General features: G+C 38.5%; 1 protein-coding gene and 1 long non-coding RNA gene across 3 annotated transcripts in view; one reads left to right on the forward strand and one right to left on the reverse strand.

Annotated features, from left to right (window-relative positions):
- whrnb (whirlin b) overlaps window positions 1-18,493 on the forward strand; it is a 90,761-nt gene that overhangs the window by 46,892 nt on the left and 25,376 nt on the right. The window contains exons 4-5 of the mRNA XM_061071981.1: window positions 15,105-15,379; window positions 16,932-16,968. Of these exons, the coding sequence (XP_060927964.1) occupies window positions 15,105-15,379; window positions 16,932-16,968 (312 nt within the window). The remainder of the gene's footprint in view (window positions 1-15,104; window positions 15,380-16,931; window positions 16,969-18,493) is intronic.
- Window positions 1,893-3,539, reverse strand: LOC133002417 (uncharacterized). 2 transcript variants are annotated; one of them, XR_009678252.1, is made up of 3 exons: window positions 3,106-3,539; window positions 2,967-3,027; window positions 1,893-2,290 (listed from the first exon to the last, which is right to left on the reverse strand). It is a non-coding gene; the product is annotated as an uncharacterized LOC133002417 (long non-coding RNA). The 2 variants fall into 2 exon arrangements; XR_009678251.1 differs by having other exon boundaries at window positions 1,893-2,287; window positions 3,106-3,533.

Here is an 18,493-nt window from a genome sequence, read left to right on the forward strand (position 1 = left end):
AAAGGTTATTAATCAGCTGTCACGCTTCCTAAACAAGCTTTCTTATCTCTTACACATTTTATTGTTCTTATGTGTTTCTACGTTTCATTTCTATCTTTTGCTTGTGTTATTTGTGTTAGTATACCTGCTCTTGCTACTTGCTGCCTCTTTCGTTAATTATAAATTGTATTGCTTCGTTTTATCTTGCACTATTTGCTTTGTTTTAATAAGTTTTTTTATTTTTAGTTGTTTCTTCACTTTATTGTAAAACACTTTGAGCTATTAATGAACCCTAATGAATCAACATTTAATCAATACAACGTTTTAGGCATGGCTGCTAAAATAACTCACATGCCATAAAAGAATGTTGCTAAAAGGTTTAGATCATCACAATTCAGAGCTGGCACTTTAAGGCTTTGAAACACAGTTTGAACACTGACCAATCAAAATCCTTGTCCCGCCTGCCTCATTTGCTTACAGTCCACTTGTTAACTAGTGGACATTTGCGCCCCACTAGCTCAGTAGTGGCTGCATTGGCAGTTTCCATGTTAACTAGTGAGGCACAATTGTCCACTAGTCAAACTAGTGAGGTTTTTTTATACCTTACTAGTTAACTGATGACTAGTTTGACAAAACTGCTCACTAGTCGACATGTGTACGCAACTAGTTGACTAGTGAAATTCTGTATTGTCCTACATGTTATCTAGTGAACCTTTAATCACATCACTAGTTAACTAGTTGCGTGCACATGTCGACTAGTGAGGAGTTTTGTCAAACTAGTAAGATGATAACGGCTACTAGTGTGCCCAAAATGTCAACAAGTTGGACAAATAGCCCAACATGTCGATCAAATGTCTTACTAGTTGCGTACAGTCGTTCACTAGTTCTGAGAAAAGCTCAACTAGTTGAAGAAAATGCCCAACATGTAAGAAAAATGTTCAACATGTTCGGTCAAAGTCCCTACATGTTCTGTTCAGAGTCGAACTAGTGAGACAAAATGTCTTTCACTAGTCACCTAGTCAGGGAAACATCAGTGTCACTCGTTAACTAGTGGCTCTTTTTGGACCTTACTAGTTAACAAGTGAAATAATGTGACTGTAACTAGCTCACTGGTACGGCAAAAAAAGACCCCAACAAGCTCACTAGTGGACTTTTAGGCTTCACTAGTATGCAAGTGAGCCATTTAGAGCCTCATCAGTTAACTAGTAAGGTATAAAAAAACCTCACTAGTTTGACTAGTGGACAATTGTGCCTCACTAGTTAACATGGAAACTGCCAATGCAGCCACTACTGAGCTAGTGGGGCGCAAATGTCCACTAGTTAACAAGTGGACTGTAAGCAAATGAGGCAGGCGGGACAAGGATTTTGATTGGTCAGTGTTCAAACTGTGTTTCAAAGCCTTAAAGTGCCAGCTCTGAATTGTGATGATCTAAACCTTTTAGCAACATTCTTTTATGGCATGTGAGTTATTTTAGCAGCCATGCCTAAAACGTTGTATTGATTAAATGTTGATTCATTAGGGTTCATTAATAGCTCAAAGTGTTTTACAATAAAGTGAAGAAACAACTAAAAATAAAAAAACTTATTAAAACAAAGCAAATAGTGCAAGATAAAACGAAGCAATACAATTTATAATTAACGAAAGAGGCAGCAAGTAGCAAGAGCAGGTATACTAACACAAATAACACAAGCAAAAGATAGAAATGAAACGTAGAAACACATAAGAACAATAAAATGTGTAAGAGATAAGAAAGCTTGTTTAGGAAGCGTGACAGCTGATTAATAACCTTTCATTTGTCATTTTCAAATTCTGACAGAGCTTGCATTCCATGTGTAGCACTTGTCTGGGCTAGTGTTAGAAAAAGTACTAAATATCTTCCTAGGTTCGAAGGAGAGGTAGGCTTATTTCAAAGAACAAGTTTAACAAATGACCAGTTTATTGTTTCACAAACAGTCACCGAACAATCACAATATAAAGTATAAAACAGTATTAAACAGCACAAAATAGAAACAGTAAATATTATATAAATCTTGTAAATAATTCAGTCCTGTCAGTGTGTATATGTACAGTTCCCTGGATATCGTCCGTACAGTCCTTGAATAGTGTGTGTGCTTGAGGATTCAATGGTTCCGTTCTGGTCCGGGTCTTTAGGTCTCTATACTCAGTACTACCCGTCTACGTGACGGGCAGGACTGGGGTATGATGTCTTCTCGATACACGAATCAGGTTCGATCTGGATTACACGGTTGGCCACACCGTATCCACGATCTGGGGTAAGTGCGCCATCTCATCATTCAGATTCAGGTTCTTCTAGTGTAAATAAAAAAACAATCAACACACAGTGCAGAATAATCAGTGTCTGTTCTCTTATTCTACTTCTAACATGAGATCTCATTCACTTCTTGTCTTTATGTGTAACTATTACCTGGGTGCACTCAGATTACCTTGAGATGATAAAACAACATCACAGTTACCACTAGTATAACATTACAACTTGTGCTTCACTGAATAATAATATACAAATCAAAACAATAAAGTATTGCACATCACTAAACAAAGGGCTTATCCTTTTTCATTAATATGTTATATGATAACATCATTACAATATCATGTCACTATACTTGAAACTAAACATGACAATAGTTCACAGTATAACTTGAACTTCATTCACATATGAATTGGCTTTTCAAATGATATGCACCTGCAGTGCACTTGCATATTAAACCATATCTATTTGCTATTTAACATAAGCTGCGTGGCTGAACCTTAAACACTTAGTGGCATACTATTTTAACAGGCTGCCTAAAGTTCGTTGTAACATTAATAATCACTATATTATTACTCCGATTGGTTTTAAAGAGGTAATCTTTCAAATAGCATCTTAACAGCAGTATTAGTTCTTGCCCACGTTCGCTAGCATGATGCTAATAGTTCGCTAGCATGATGCTAATCGTGACTAGCAGTGACTACTTGTGTCCTCACTCACCTGAGTTTTCAGTAGCAGATAACTATGGAATCACTTCCGTTGACACTCTCAAGTTGGACGTCTAGTTGAAAAATAACCTTATTAGTATAATAACAGGTAGACTATGTTAATATTTCGAGTGTTTAATGTTATCTCATACCGAAATCCGGGACCTTCAGGTATCATGAAGAAATCCTAGGAGAAAAGGGCTTCTTGTTCGTGGGGGGTTCCATTTGCTAAAACGCATAGTGCGCCCCCTTTTGGTGGGGGGTTATACTACTCCTTAGGTTAAAAATGGAAGCAGTGCTCATGTGTGCTCATGTTTTATGATACAGTTAATGGTTGACATCCTAAGATATATGAAATAGCGTTCTGGATGTTAACAGATGTGTAATTCCTATGAACACAGTATTTTATTATCACTAGTTTAGTCATTTCCTTATTCATTTGTATAATACAAGTTTTCAATTGAAAAGTAGTAAAGAAAATCTACTCTGCCATCTACTGGCGATAGCAAATACTGCAGCAGATCAACATACACTGACCTCCAAATAAAATCAGATTAGTTGTTCATAATATAATAGCATTATACCTTCAGTGAGCCTACAATGGAATATTCCTGTATTTGGATAATTTCTGCACCTTCAGATAATTTTTTTGTATCCGTTTCAATTATATTCTGCAGGCAGTACAGGCGCCTGTAATGCCAGCAGAATATAATTGAAATGGACTTTACTGATGTGGGATTTTCAAAGAGGCAGGAGGGAAAACTATTGGATTCACGGACTGAAATCCCTGTCACTTATTAGATTGAATATAGATTATGACTTGAAGTGTTTTCTGTAAAGTACCACGATTTATTGGATATTTTGATTAAGCTGTTAATAATGTTCATCTAGAGCTGAGATTTGACTTTTCTGTACATCTATTAGGAATCTGTTCAAAATAAGAATAAGTGCTAAAACATTTTCACCTTTGTTTCATTGTTGTTCAAAAAAAATAATGAATCTGACGCACACACACATGTACGTGCTTTATTCTGTTTGGATAGTAACCAAGGAGCTGGCCGTTCACAGCAGTGAAACCTCATCAGGCTTTATAGGGTTAAATTTCTGCTGGGTGGAGCTCTTGCTGGAGAGCCAATAGGAAGCTTCGATTTTAATCCCCTCATTTGCATGTGTGTCCAGGAGTGTAACAAGTGAGCTAGTAGGCATTTTGGCTGCCACTTGCATACTAGTAAGCCCTTACAGCCTCACTAGTTAGCTCGTACAGTCAAAAAACACTGCAACTAGCAAACTACTGCACATTTCAAGCCCACTAGCTTACTAGTAAACATTTTGCACCTCACTAGTTAGCTAGCAAGGTGCAAAAAAGGTGTTAACTTGTTAACTAGTGAAGATTTTGGCTGCACTAGTTTGCAAGTGTGCATTTGGGCTCCCACTAGTTAACTACTGCAGCAAATTGGAGGCCACTAGTTAACAAGTGAGCTGAATCCATGTTTGACTAGCTTACATGTCAGAGCTTTTGCAGCTCACTTGTTAGCTAGTAACACTTTCAGCCTTACTAGTTCGGTCCAGAGGGCCACTAGTACAGCAAAAAGCCCCCTAGTGGAGACTTTGGCTCTACTAGTGCAGCGCACAGTGTTACTAGTAAGGTTTCTGTTGTAACTAGTTGACCAAAAGTGCCACTAGTTGCTGAAAAAGAGTGACTAGTTAGATTTTTTTTTCAACTTGTTCAGTAAGATGCTGAACTAGTGCGACCAAACGTCCAACTAGTGCAGACAAAGACCGAACTAGTGGAGGGGACTGAAATTTGATATCAAGGATTTTGAATAAATGCTCAATCGGCTTGCCATACGCGCGTGTGTGTGTGAGAGTGATCCTGCCGTGGGTGGTGCAGGCAGATAAAAGAGGCTGTATTTATTTTCCTGGAAAACCTTGCACTTCCAATGTTTGCATCCATCCCTCCTTCCCTGTTGGCCATGTGCTGTAAATAAGTGGAAGGCTGGATATATACTGAAGCAGATAAATCAAAGGTATTTTTCCTACAAATGAGTGCTGGCCAAATACAAACATTCTCATAAAGGTTTTGTGATATGAATCAAGCTGACACTGGTGTATGCTGCCTCCAGTAAATACCCATATATACCCACATTCCCAAGTCTGACTGACAAAAGCACTGACGTTCATCGGCTAATTCACCTTTAATGTGTTACAAACTGACTGTCAGCTTCACAAATGAAAGCATGTCCACCTTAAATATTGTTCAAATCCAAGCAGTGCAGGTGGTGACTGATAGACACATGTGCAACCTTCCCACAGAAGACTTGACTTAACTGCAGCTACTCAAAGTAGCTGCCTTCAGCACTTCCTATACGTGGGAGCTCCAGGTCTCACCGGATTCATTCATGTACCAAAGTCAGGAGCCAGCTAGTTACCCTGTTGTGGATCATATTGCTGATTCCTGGTAAATGTGAACTTGCTTATTCATTGTAAAAATACACATTATCGAGGCTGGTTTCATAAATTCTCAACGTATCAATATTTTCAGTGTACAAAGAAGTAAATAGTTTAACTTTCACTCAATAATGTCAGAGTGCCGTCCTCTCCTGTTGAAATTATTATTACATTACATTACCCTTTAATAAGGTTTTACTTCCAGAATAAGGGAAAATAACACTTGAACAGGATGGTGAAATAGCTTAAATTTGAAGAACATATGTATATCATATGTCGTACTACACAATTGTTGGGAACTATAATCAGTAATGCTCTTTTTCATTTTGTTTGTAGTAACAGTTTGGGGCTGTGGCTCAGGAGGTAATAATAATACATTTTATTTTTACAGCCCCTTTTTATACATCAAATACTAAAAGTGCTTTACAATAAAACCAAAGACATGAAATAAGATAGATCAATATGAACAATAAAGACAATGGTAAAAAAAAAAATAAAAAAAAGTAACAAAAGCACGATCATAGAAATAGGTCTTGATTTGTTTTATAAAACTATCAACAGAAGAATATCGTCTGATGTGTTGTGGAGAAGGAGAGAAAGCTGAGTCCCCAAACCTTTTATAGTTTGTTTTTAGGATATTGAGCGAGACCGCGGTAGAATAATTGAGGGATCGGTTTGGAACATACTACGATAAAAATCGCAGATGTATGAGGGTGCTGTACCATTAAGAGATATAAAAAACAAGTAATATAATTTAAAATCAATCATCAGTGATACTGCAAGCCAGTGTAAAGATGCCCTTACCAGAGTAATATGATCTCTTTTCCTATTTCTCGTTAAAATAGTTAAGCGGATTGATCTCCCTCATTCCACACGCCAAAAAGTCCTTGTGCAAGATACAGAACCCCAAATTGCTCCCTGACAGCTGTTCTGGCAGTGTGTGAATGATATGTGGAAGAGAAAGTGCTGCAAATCAGAATGTTTGTGTGAATGGATTGATGACAAAATTGTACTGTAAAGTGCTTTGAGTGGTCATCAAACAAGAAGAGCTCTATATTAAGACAGACCATTTAATCGTTTTGTTTTTAAAAGAAAATGAATCACCTTACAATGCCCTGCAGTATCAGTAACCTTCTGAAACAAACACTCTGAAAAGAACATCCACTTTACGGGCGGCTGTGACGCAGGAAATAAACTAGTTTACTTGCTAGCAGCCTGAAGCAGTGTGCTTTTGATTTATACGTGAAATAATGCAGAGCATCCAAGGTTTTCAATTTCCAATGGATGAATGGCATAAAGTCATTGTACTATGCCATTATTGCCACAGTACAAAGGGAAAGCAAGAAAACATCCCTAGCAAAACTTTTTGTTTAGTCTATTTACACTGATGACTATTGACGACTTGTCAGGTTCCCGTGACGACTACTGATGATGTGATAGTTTCTCACAATGACTCTGATGACTCATGATGACTTTACAGCTTCTTGAAGTGTTTTCTTGAACAACTCTGTTTCCAGAGGCAAGATAACCCTTGAAAACAAGGGGTAGTGGTAAGGGTAGGGAGAAGGGGTAAAATTGGGATTATGCCAATTTAGTCAATGGTGCACTGGACGGTTACCATTGAAAAAAGGAAATGCATGGGTGCTTGTTTTAGTTTAGAGGATGTCTTTGGTGACCATCCCTGACCTCTTGTGCTATTGCTCTAGAGCAAAACATCCTCATGTACAAAATATAAGGTTGTATCGAAGTCTAATTGTCAGATGGATACAATTCACTGAGCATGGTCATGTTTCCCAGAGACAAACCTTTTTATTCTGGACAGATTGCATCATCTAGCAAAACACCCAACACTACTTGCTAGACTAATAATAAATAAAGCTCCCGTTGCATGGAGTCTCAAAGCGCATGAATTAGTGTTGTAAATACAATACAGTGCTGAAAGCAGAATTTTACCCTTGTTTACAATTTGAGTTGTTGATGTCAAATATTCCTCAACTCAGCAGATTCAGCTGATAAATAGTTGTTGGCGCCCATTCATTATTTAAAGAGAGTAAGACATCAAGCTATATCCATTAGAGAGTGATATAAATCTGCTCAAATTCCTTTCAATGAGAGGCTGTTTTCTAACCTTGGAGGGGTCCCTTTGGCTTGCAACTGAGCTGAGTGGCCTTCTCTCTGCAAACAGTAAAATACACATCATTGCAGGAACTTAGACTGCTGGTGTCAACCTAAACAGATATATGAGCTGGAACATTGGCCCAGTGGATTATAGCCAGGATGTGAATTGGCATATAAGAGAATACAACTAACACAGGTCCCAAGATGCTTTTTCCCCTCGACAAGAATCCATCACCAGCTTGTATTTGAACATTTGGATAACAGTTTGTTTCACTCCATAGTAAAAGTTGAGTAGAGGCATCAGCCAGCAAAAAATAGCTGCTTTCACTTCCACATCCTTCAGATAAGCAGATTACACATGTAAGCATATTTGGGACTGTTGTTGTTGCTGTTTTTGGCCATTCACATATCGATTTAGATACATCAACTTGTTTACTGTATAAAAGTACAAATTACCTACAATGAACAGACGCGTTAAAGTTGCATTTATTGATTTTTCTTTTGTCTTGAGGGCAGTAGAATTAGCTTATAACACAATATTGACAATTTTACTTCAAGCTGAACAAATGTCTTAATTTAATTAACTTAATTCATCTAAACGTTAAGTGTCTGGGATTTAATGGCATTTAGTTGTGAAGTTGCATTTTATAACCAACTGAAAACCTCTCCAATCCTTCAGATGTTATTGTTTTCCATTTCTTTAACCTGTTAGCTGCTGACTGTCTGTCTCCTGCTTGGCACTGGACAGTGAGTTTAGCTGAGCTATTTCACTGCAAACAGCTGTATTTAGCTGGAAACAGGAGGGTGTCAATAAAAAAATGTCTTGGTTAAATGGTTACACTACTTCCATGTTTGTCTTGTGAAGTGTTGTATTTTAAAGTTTCAGTCTCATGTGTATAACAGAGCATATACACAGTTTAGATTTAGATTAATCAATGTCATTTTCTTATAGGGTACATAAAGACCCACATTTTATTTACTCAATAAACAAAACCTAAGGTAAACCTTTGGGCTTCATGTCCATTTTATTCGGTTTTATGAGCATAACTTCAGTTCACTGGGTAGAGGATAGAACTTGCTGCTGGTGCTTTTTGTATAACTCTATAACACCTACCTGTTACAGAAGACATTCATATATGCATAGTATGGTGCACTGCACAGTTCCGACCCGATGCTGGGATACAGTGGAGGGAGAAATGTGCGAAAAGGCAAAAAGCGCCCAAGGACTAATCCTGACCATGGTATATTCCGGCTGTAACACAGTGTTTTAGATGGTCCTTTTGTCATTAACGTAACAACCCCACCTCCCCTGTCCCTGTCAGCAAACTGCTCCTGTGGATGAAAATAGCAGTTTGTCTTTTCTAAAGGACAAATACACTGCACTTTCAGCACCCTGCACATGCACTCTTACTCATTATCATGAATGATCAGTTAAACACAACTTATGATTACAGCAAGGGGGAAGGTGAGAGTGATCCTTGTGATTTCTTTGCATATAGTGTACAATAGTTAAATATAATTTGACTGTAATAACTGTTTATAATATTGTTGGTAAAGAAGCTTATTTCAGCCAAAGACAAAGCCCCTTTAGCCAATATTTTATCTGCATGTCCCTGTTTGAGAGTGGTCATTCTCAAAATAAGTAAATCAGGGGTTCCTGTTATCCTCAGAGGGCTCAGTCATAGAGCTTGACCAACGCTGCATCTGTTTTACATAATCACGTTGGTGCAGGGATGTGAGAAAGAGAGAAGTCAATAACTCATTTCTCACTCAACTTATCCTGCTGTACGGCAGCGGCTGCCTTTCTCCCTCCATCTTGATGTTTCTCTTCCTCAGTCTTTAGAAAAAGAATCAATCATGCATTTATTTTGTCTAAAATATATTATGTTGAGCATTTAGTGATATAAGACTTGCAAAACCGGGTCATGGTAAAAAGTCAAATATGGCTGAAATACTTCAGGGAGACAAGTTTATTGTATCATAAAAAAGAAAAAAAATCTGATGAACAACATCAGTTTTCTAGAAACGAGAAGCTCTGCTCAGTCCAAGAAAATGGTTGTATATTGTCTTGTGCGTTTTGTAGCCGTTGACATTAACCCTGATGATTTCATCTTATATTTGGTTTAACATTGCAAATCTTTTAACAGAGAAACTGTTAATGACGAGGGTATGTTGCTATAAAGACGTTCATCATACATTCGTCCAATAAATAGATAGCATCAGCTTCTGATGAAAGCATTCTTTTTTTAAAGCTATCTCTTGCAAATTCCCCAACTCTATGTTAAATACTAAACTGTTTTGGTATTTATTTTTCAGCATGTACTGTGAGAGTTTGTGGGTGAAAATGGTGATAATGGATGGTTGCATTAGTAACCCAGGTTCCCAGCGTGGACAGACTATCTATCTATCCATCAACACCTCGATTAACCCTATTGGAACACGTTCCTGAGAGGCTCTTGGTTGGTGTAAAATGACAGTTGAGTTTGAATGAGTCACCAGAGTTATCACCCATGTGCCCAAATGAAGGAGCTATTTACATATAAACACTATGTACACAGCCATAACCTAAGTGAGAGATGTCACCAAGGCTTTGCTAGCTCCGTCAGAGGCCAAGGCCAGCTATAATTGGTGGAAGGCCACTTAGGTTGCAAGGCTAACTTGGAAGAGAGGCCATCACTCAAGAGCTCAGGTGCACTCATGGAGGAGATGTGGCTCGGAGGCACAGTATGTCAGGCCATGTCCTGCTGACTGCCACATTCATGCAGTAGAGCCCAATGAAGTTGGATGGGATTGACCAAGAAGCTCAGATATGGGGCACCTTGCCATAACAGAGGTAGCAAGGCCCTGTGTGGAACCTGTTTAGGGGTGCCTGCCTCCCTCTCTATACTTTCCAATTATACCTTTCTTTTTTCCATAACACAGTGGGAGAGCCTTATCTTTTAAACTGGTTCACCCAGGCAATTAGGCTGGTAGCAAACTAAGAGCTCCACCACACCATCCTGAGTAGGGTGGAAAGGGTGGAGCTCCTTGGAGTGACTTGTGAGGGACGCAGACCAATGTTGGCCGGAATGTAGGGTTCGGGCACAGCACCACCCTAGCATCACCCGGCCAGAATCTCCAGCAGTCCTCTTGCACCGCAAAATCCATGAACTCTCCCATTCTTTCGTGTCGGGGGTCAGTCCCCATACATGTGTAGGATGGAGTGATAGTCTTGACACAACCTCTCTCAAAGTGAATAACAAGTTCAATCTTCTTTTGTGCCCCTATAGAAAGTTACAGATTTTGTTACCCTCAGAAATTACTAAGTGGTAGTGTATCAAACAACGTAATGGTATTTCTCATGATCACACAGCCTCATCCCTGGAGGAATTTAAGGATACATAAGTAATACAAAGTAATAATACCTATTCTGAATAGGGGTGGGTTTAAATTTCGATTTTTAGATCAGTTGTTACATTTTAATGGATTTATGTGATTATTATATCTATAAATATATATTTAGGTTGGGAAAAAATAATGACAAACACAGTTACTTCGGAGTCTTTCATGGTGTTTCATTTGGTCCAAGTGTTCAAACTGTAACAAGTAATGTGAAGCGCTTTAGTCAAACATTTTAAATTGCCTGCCTTCCTTCTACATATGTGAAAGCCAACGTGGGATTACGTTGCTTTCAACAATCCAACAATTATTTGAAGTTAAACTGAGTCCTCATCTTTGTCCCTTGAATTTGTCCCTGTCTTTTTAAGATAAGGATTTATCTCCATACAAGCATCAAGGCAATCAAAAAAGTCAATCATAGCTGCCTTTTAGATTAGAAGATATCTTCCACATTAGGCAGACATATTTTCCATTTTGTTCTGAGGATGGAACCCGATAATATCAGATGAATTGAATTGAACTGAAGACACATGAATGTGATTAGTAAAATTTAAAAACAGTCCATTTGATTTCGATATTGCAGCCATGATTAGGTTTCAAACATTCATGGTCCCCAGGAAATGAATTGTAACAATTTTGGTCGTCCGCTGACTTTACATTTAAGAATAATAATACATTTTATTTGTATAGCGATACCCTTCAAACAAGAAATGCAGCACAAAGTGCTTTGCATACAATATAGATACAAATAAAAACATTTAATTTCGTATTACATTACGTTACATTTGCTGGACACTTTTATCCGAAGCCACTTACAGTTAGTGTTTTCAACATCTATGAGGGGCCATTTAGGGCTTCTGGATCTTGCCCAAGGACATTTTGGCATGCAGATGGGGAATACTGACGATTGAACCACCGACCTTGTGTTAAGAATCTATCTTAACATATGATCATCTTAAAATAACATTTAAAAGAAACGGAAATAAAACAGAAAAATAAAATCACACATTCACCCAGTGTACCTTGCAATGTGTGCTGCACTTTTCCTATGAGGGGCATTTGGGGTTCAGTATCTTGCCCAAGGACACTTCGGCATGCATATTGGGAGACTGGGATCAAACCCCGACCTTCTGGTTAGAGGATGACCGTTGCTATGCCACCCAAAAATAGAAAAAGAAAGAAAGAAAAGAAAAATTAAGCAAAGATCAGATTGTATAGAAAGATGGATGCATTCCCACTTCCTCCCACTATCAAGAAATACATTTAAACTTATCCTGGATACAAACACAGCCATCTTGCGCTGATGATGTAATTTGGAGTCAGAGTCTTCACTGTAGTAATCAGGGATGGAACCACCACAGTATCGATGTCCTGCTGATACACAAACTCCACCAAGTGTGTGGTTGTAAAACCAGAATTACTGAAAACATTTGCATTTTCCTTGATTTATAGTCTATGCTTAAGACCTGTTTACCTTCCCATCACCCATATTTTTTTGAGTGCTTATCTGAAAATGTTAGCATGCTAACATGCTGGAAAAAAGACACACGGAAATTGGTAATTATTATATTGATTACACATCAGCATGTTAGCATTGTGGTTGTATACTAACATTAGCAATTACCTCAGAGCACCATTGTTCATCCGTTCAATGTACATCCTCACAGAGCTGTTAGCATGGCTGATAGTCCTGATCAAATATATTTAAAGGACTCAGCCTCTAGGGACCATGGCCATTTGTACTATTTATCTACTATTAGACAATAAAAGATAACTTTTACCTGACTAAAAACTATTCTGCACTGATTATGAAAGCACCACGAATGTCTCAGACCACAAAGCAGTTGACCAGTGATTGATTTTCCTGACTTATGTTCTGATGAGTTACAACGGCAGTGAAATTCTGCTCTGACATATTGTGCTCAGAGGGAATAGGAGCTCACCGTCTGACTGTTTGAATGAGGATAGTTAGCCGTAGTGTTAAGGTTTAGTACAGGTTGGACCCCAAAGCAGACACGGAGAGTGGATAGTATGGAGATAACAGTGAAGCACACCAGGGTTCTGGGTTGAAGAGGACACAAAGGTTAGAGGATATCCAGGAGGCAAGAACATGGCGAGATAAACTATACACTGAATACCATCGAAAACGGAATAATCTGGCGCCCAGGTACTTATGGAGGCGATGATTAGGTTAGATTGGGTGCAGGTGTGCCTCGTCCGCATCAGCAGGAGCCAGCCACGCCCCCTACCACAACACCATACCCAGGGCGCATACAGAAAGGAGGGAGGAGACACAACCACACAACAACACAACCACAACACAATCCTGACACGTAGTGAAGAATTGTGTTTTCTTTTCTCGGTGTGTGTGTTTTTGGCAGCCTGCAGACATCTCAACAAGTTGGGTTATAGTACGACCTTGGATTTTGCACTCACTGGCTTTGAATCTGTGGCCTAAGGTTGCAACAGTGAAAATAATTTTGTCTGAATCACGGATGAATGCAGTGCATATACTATTGGTGCATAGACCTCAGAGAGAAGTGGTCTGTGTTTACACAGTGCTTTTCTAGTCTTGAAAGCACTTTACAGAACAGTTTTGCAATTCACACCTTCACACACAAGTTTACAAAGTGCATGTTTTTATCATACATAACTCACACTGTCGGCACAGCAGCCTGTCAGGGACAATTTGGGGTATAATAATTTAAAAAAATTTAAGTTCAGGAAAATATAGTGGTGTTGGTTAAAATAATTTCTTCCTTTGGATAAGAGGGCCTTCGGCATCAAGGTTATACAAATACTAAATGGTTGAGGTTGTGGAACTCTTCTGAATAAAATAATGAACATTTATTAATTTCTCAATGAAACAAATAGTGGTCGTCTGTGTGAACAATATGTTTATACTCACTCTTGGTTCCTTGACCTACACCCTTACTCCTGTTATAATTACTATGCCCACTAAAGGTTACCGAACAATGAAATGCAAGTGTGGGTTATAATAAGATGCAAGAATAAACGACTGGAACAACCATCTGCCAAAGTAATCTGTGTAAAAGCGAAAGTGTTTCTTAAAAGAGATGTCATATTTTCATTGCTGTGATCACCACAAATTTATTTCTGTTCCCCTCCAATTTGTTGTGGGGAAATAAAACTCTCAAAGAAAACCTTGGATGATTTATTTTCTTGTGTGGCTGTGGCTAGGATGGAGCAATGACAATTTTAAGAAGTGAGATTTTCTTTTCTTTTCCTTTCATTTTTTGAGTCCAATAGCATAAACAAAACAAAGAAAAACATTGATCCAATGACAAAAATACAATTTAACTGAGTTTTTTTTTTTTCATTTTCTATAAATGATCTTACATATTGATGTTTACTGATACGCATTACAACAGTTTTGAAAATAATAAACACACAACAAGACTGTTATAAGATATATATAACCTAAACTCGATTGGCACAATGTAGGAACATGTTCGTAGGGTAGTGTCTGGAGGAGGGGATCTCTCTTTCAGTTCTTTGCTGGCAAGCTCAGAGCCTGTGTATATTTTAATTATTGCTTTTTTCATCTTTTTTGTCTCAATGGCTGTGTTCATGTTTTGATTGTTGTGGTTGTGTGAAATTGTTTTTTCAGTAGCCAAGACAGCATTAGGTCTAACCAGCATGGTCCACTATGACCAAGACTCATCTATAAGGGTTAACACAGAGGTGGGCTAAATTCTACTGCAACATAAATGAACACTACTGAGAGGTGTTAGTGTATCAGGCTCAGCTATAACCCCTCAAATCTGTGCCTCATAAGTATGCCCTGGTTCATTTATGTGTGTTTACTTACATGAGCCTGCCAAGTCAGATTTATCAAAGTGAGCAGACTTTTGTTGTAAATCCATCACCTCGAAACGAATGACCGCCATCTGTTCTGGAGGAACACATTCATGAGATTTCATCCTTGCATAGTTGGTCCCTTATTATTGCCAAGTAAGGTTGCTAGGACCACTCCTCCCCTTTTGTAAGATTTTTGTATAAACAATTTGTTCACAAACAAAGAAACAAAAAAGAGCTACATGGACATTATCAATATGGATTATCTGTAGCCCTGCCCTTGATCATCATTAAGAATTCATAAAAACAAACTCCATGCAGACTTTTCATACCCACCCACCCGGCTTCTGCAGTTGGTCTTGTCTTTAATCAAACTGGCCTGTTGCAGGTGGGTGACCAGATTCTGGAGGTGAACGGTCATAGCTTTGTCACCATCTGCCACGATGAGGCCGTTCACATCCTCAAAACAGGACGCCACCTGCTGATGAAGGTGAGGGATGTTGGTCGTCTGCCCCACGCGCGCACAGTGGTGGACGAGACCAAGTGGATCTGTAGCCAGGGCATAGCTGAGACCAACGCCACGGCTAACCCGAGTCCTGTCGTCAACCCCACTGTCAATGCTGGTGTCCACACTAGTGTCAGTGCCACTACCAGCAGCTCAAGGTTTGTACATTATACCAAATTAAATTTAACTACTTGCCAAGTCAATTTAGAACTAGAACTGTCAGCGCAATGGAGCAGAGACATTGTAATGGATACCTGAGCTGTGCTGTGAAAACACAATGTTTTCAGTGACTGAAATATGTGTTCAGAAATGATTAAATATTAGGATATTGACAGGAACATTTTACAACAAAAAGAACAGGTATACATACTTTTTTTTTGATTTGTTTATCCTTGGTGAATCAATTTCATGTTAGGGTGTTTGTGAGTTTTTGACCAGTGGAAAATGGGCTTAAGTTTAAACATAAGCACATGTTTTCCATTCAGAGAAATAGAGATTTTCTCAATGTGACAAAACTGAAGAGAATAACTAAACCAAGTCTCAAGTATGTCAAATCAACTTTTGTTTTTACACAGGAGATAAACATCAGTCTCCATCACAGACCCATTCCTTCATCACATCCTCTTCCATACACAGACTTCACTGCTCTTTATATTATTCGACCTCACCTGACTCCTAAAGCCTCTCTGGGAGAAAATGGAGCCTGCATTTAGAATGCCACCCTGCACACAAAGATTATTCAATGACAGGGCAATTTGGGACCCACTGGTCATTCCATATGGGTGTAAATAGCTGAACAGCTGCTGTGTGACTATTTGCACCTGAGCGCACACAACTTTGTATAATTAAAAGACGAATTGGTTTAACTGTTTAAGATTCATCTGTCTAGTTTTGCAGAGTTGTATAATCACAGGGTATAGTTTGAAAAGAACCCATGACATAGTCCGTGATGACACTCAGAAATGAATCAGGTTAATCCCATACCCAAAGTGTGTGGGTTTGGTAAAGTCACCTGTAATGGTAGCAACTGCTCACATTGACCCTTCATTGTAAGTTCCATTCTCAAGGTCCATTCATACATTAAAGGGCATTTTCATCACTCTATCGTTATTCTAATTCTCAGTTTGATTCATTATGTCGAAGTGAAAATAAATCACAAGGAATCTATTCAGGCAGTCGTTCAGTTAATTGAAAACTAAATCAGTAACAACAGAAACGTTGTCATTCTGTGAACAAAATCTCACCGAGTGGGACCTCTATCAATGTGAGTGGCTCTGATTGGAGAGGACAAAAAAGAACCTTCCCTGCAGCGGGGATGCTGTTTGACAGCTCCATTGTGTCTGACAGAACAGCAGTGTTGGGACTCCGCTCTCTCTCCCTTCTCCATCCGTCTCCCGCCCCTAATCGAGCTGGCCCTGATTGAGAGTTTGGGGAGGTATACATTTCTTTCCCTGCTGCTGCCTTGGAAATCGTTCAAGTTGTCTCTCAGCTCCACACTCGATTAAACTGACATAGCCACGGCCCTGCCTCAGGCTCAGCTCATCTGTGATGTTGTAATGTTTCTTAAGTTATACATGTATAAGAACTGGTGAGGCGTTCTGGTAATTAATGTATGAGTTGCTCTTAACTTGCATGTAGGATGACTATACACTAACTGGAAATGAGTGTTTTTTTAAAAAAAGCTCTGCATTGTTTTTTTGTCTGTTACAGACCATCATCAGCCAGATCTTCACATCTAATAGCAAAGGTAAGAATGGCAGCCATGCATTATTGCCCTTTGTGTAGTGCATGTATGCAACTGACTTGACTTGAAGATTCCTCTAGATGTGTTTCTGACTTCTGAACTGCAGTGAGACTGAAATAATGTCTGAATCACTGATCCTCCCAAAGAAATTAAAACTCTTAATTTTACAGTTAACATCCAACTTTCACTAAATAATTTTGCAACATTATACCCAACATTTACAGATGTAGATGTTGAAGATTCATGCTGCAGGCTTGTCACCGAGACATTCACCAGTTTCAGTAACAAAGCTTGGAGGTCAGTGTTTTTACTCAGGCAAAGATCATTTGTCTGCTAAAGGAAGCCCCACTTAACATCAGTCTAATATTTAGAGGAGACTGTGTGTTTATGAGGTTTAACAAGACCTAGATAGTGATCAGTCTTAGTTGAAACAACCTAGCTGAATCGTATTTTTATTATCAGTTTCAGTCTCTATAATCTCCCACATCAACTTTTATTCATATCATGAAGTGATTTCATTCAAAACCGTCTCTGTCTTTGCAGCTGATAAAAAGTCCAGATCTTGACTGGATCTTGGAGCTTTCTTTCATCTTACAGATGTTGAGAGATGACTCTAAATGGTTTTGATAATAGTTCAAAACTGGATTTGGATCTGATTAAATGCTATCAACCCCAAGTTAAACCAGTGTGGAAGGACCTTACATGCAACACCACTGATGTAGTGGTGAAGGCATATTCATTTGGATGGGCCTGTATAAAATGAACTTTTATTTTATAGAAAAAAAAGAGACTTAAAAGTAGAAGTAGAAAAAAGAGCAAACATATACAAACTTTGAAGAAACTGATCATTTTACTTTGCAGCAATCATTGACAGCTTAACATTTCCTATACAACAGAGCTCAGTCTTTAAAGGCTGCACATAAGGTGACATGAACAGCTATGCATTGGCTTTACTGTACAAGGCACTGTTGATTACCGTAGTTATATTTAAATGGATGTGTGTTGCAGCTCCATTACTGGCTAAGTGTCTGCACTGATGATTCCTGCTAGACTGTAGGTCAAGAAAAAAATCCCTTGGCTTCAAGAGAATCACTTTCAAAAAGTTGAAACAAGTCAAATTGGTCTCAATCACTACATTCAGTCCTATGGTGTAGTGTTGTCTGAAACTAACCCCCTGATCCCTGCTCTCCCTGGCAACGCAAAACTGTATAACTTATCTTTTTAAAGGTAATGTACGGAGCTCGGGGAGGGACATAGATACTTTTTTTTTAATAAAAAACACGTACTTTTGCAAGATCTCACAAAGGTTTGCAATGTTTTTTATTTAGTACTTCAATGTACATCCATGTTTTTCAATATACTTCTAGTTCAGTTCAGTAACATGGAAACCACAACAATGGAGCGGTTCATAGATTTTAATTATGAGCTTAGCTTAAATTATAAAGATATTGAATCAGTCCTTTGCAGTAGGTACAGGGTTCTTGGCATTTTATTATATATATAATAATGCAAAATTCACATAAATGAT

The sequence above is a fragment of the Limanda limanda genome, chromosome 5, assembly GCF_963576545.1.
Source record: "Limanda limanda chromosome 5, fLimLim1.1, whole genome shotgun sequence".
Lineage (NCBI taxonomy): Eukaryota > Metazoa > Chordata > Actinopteri > Pleuronectiformes > Pleuronectidae > Limanda > Limanda limanda.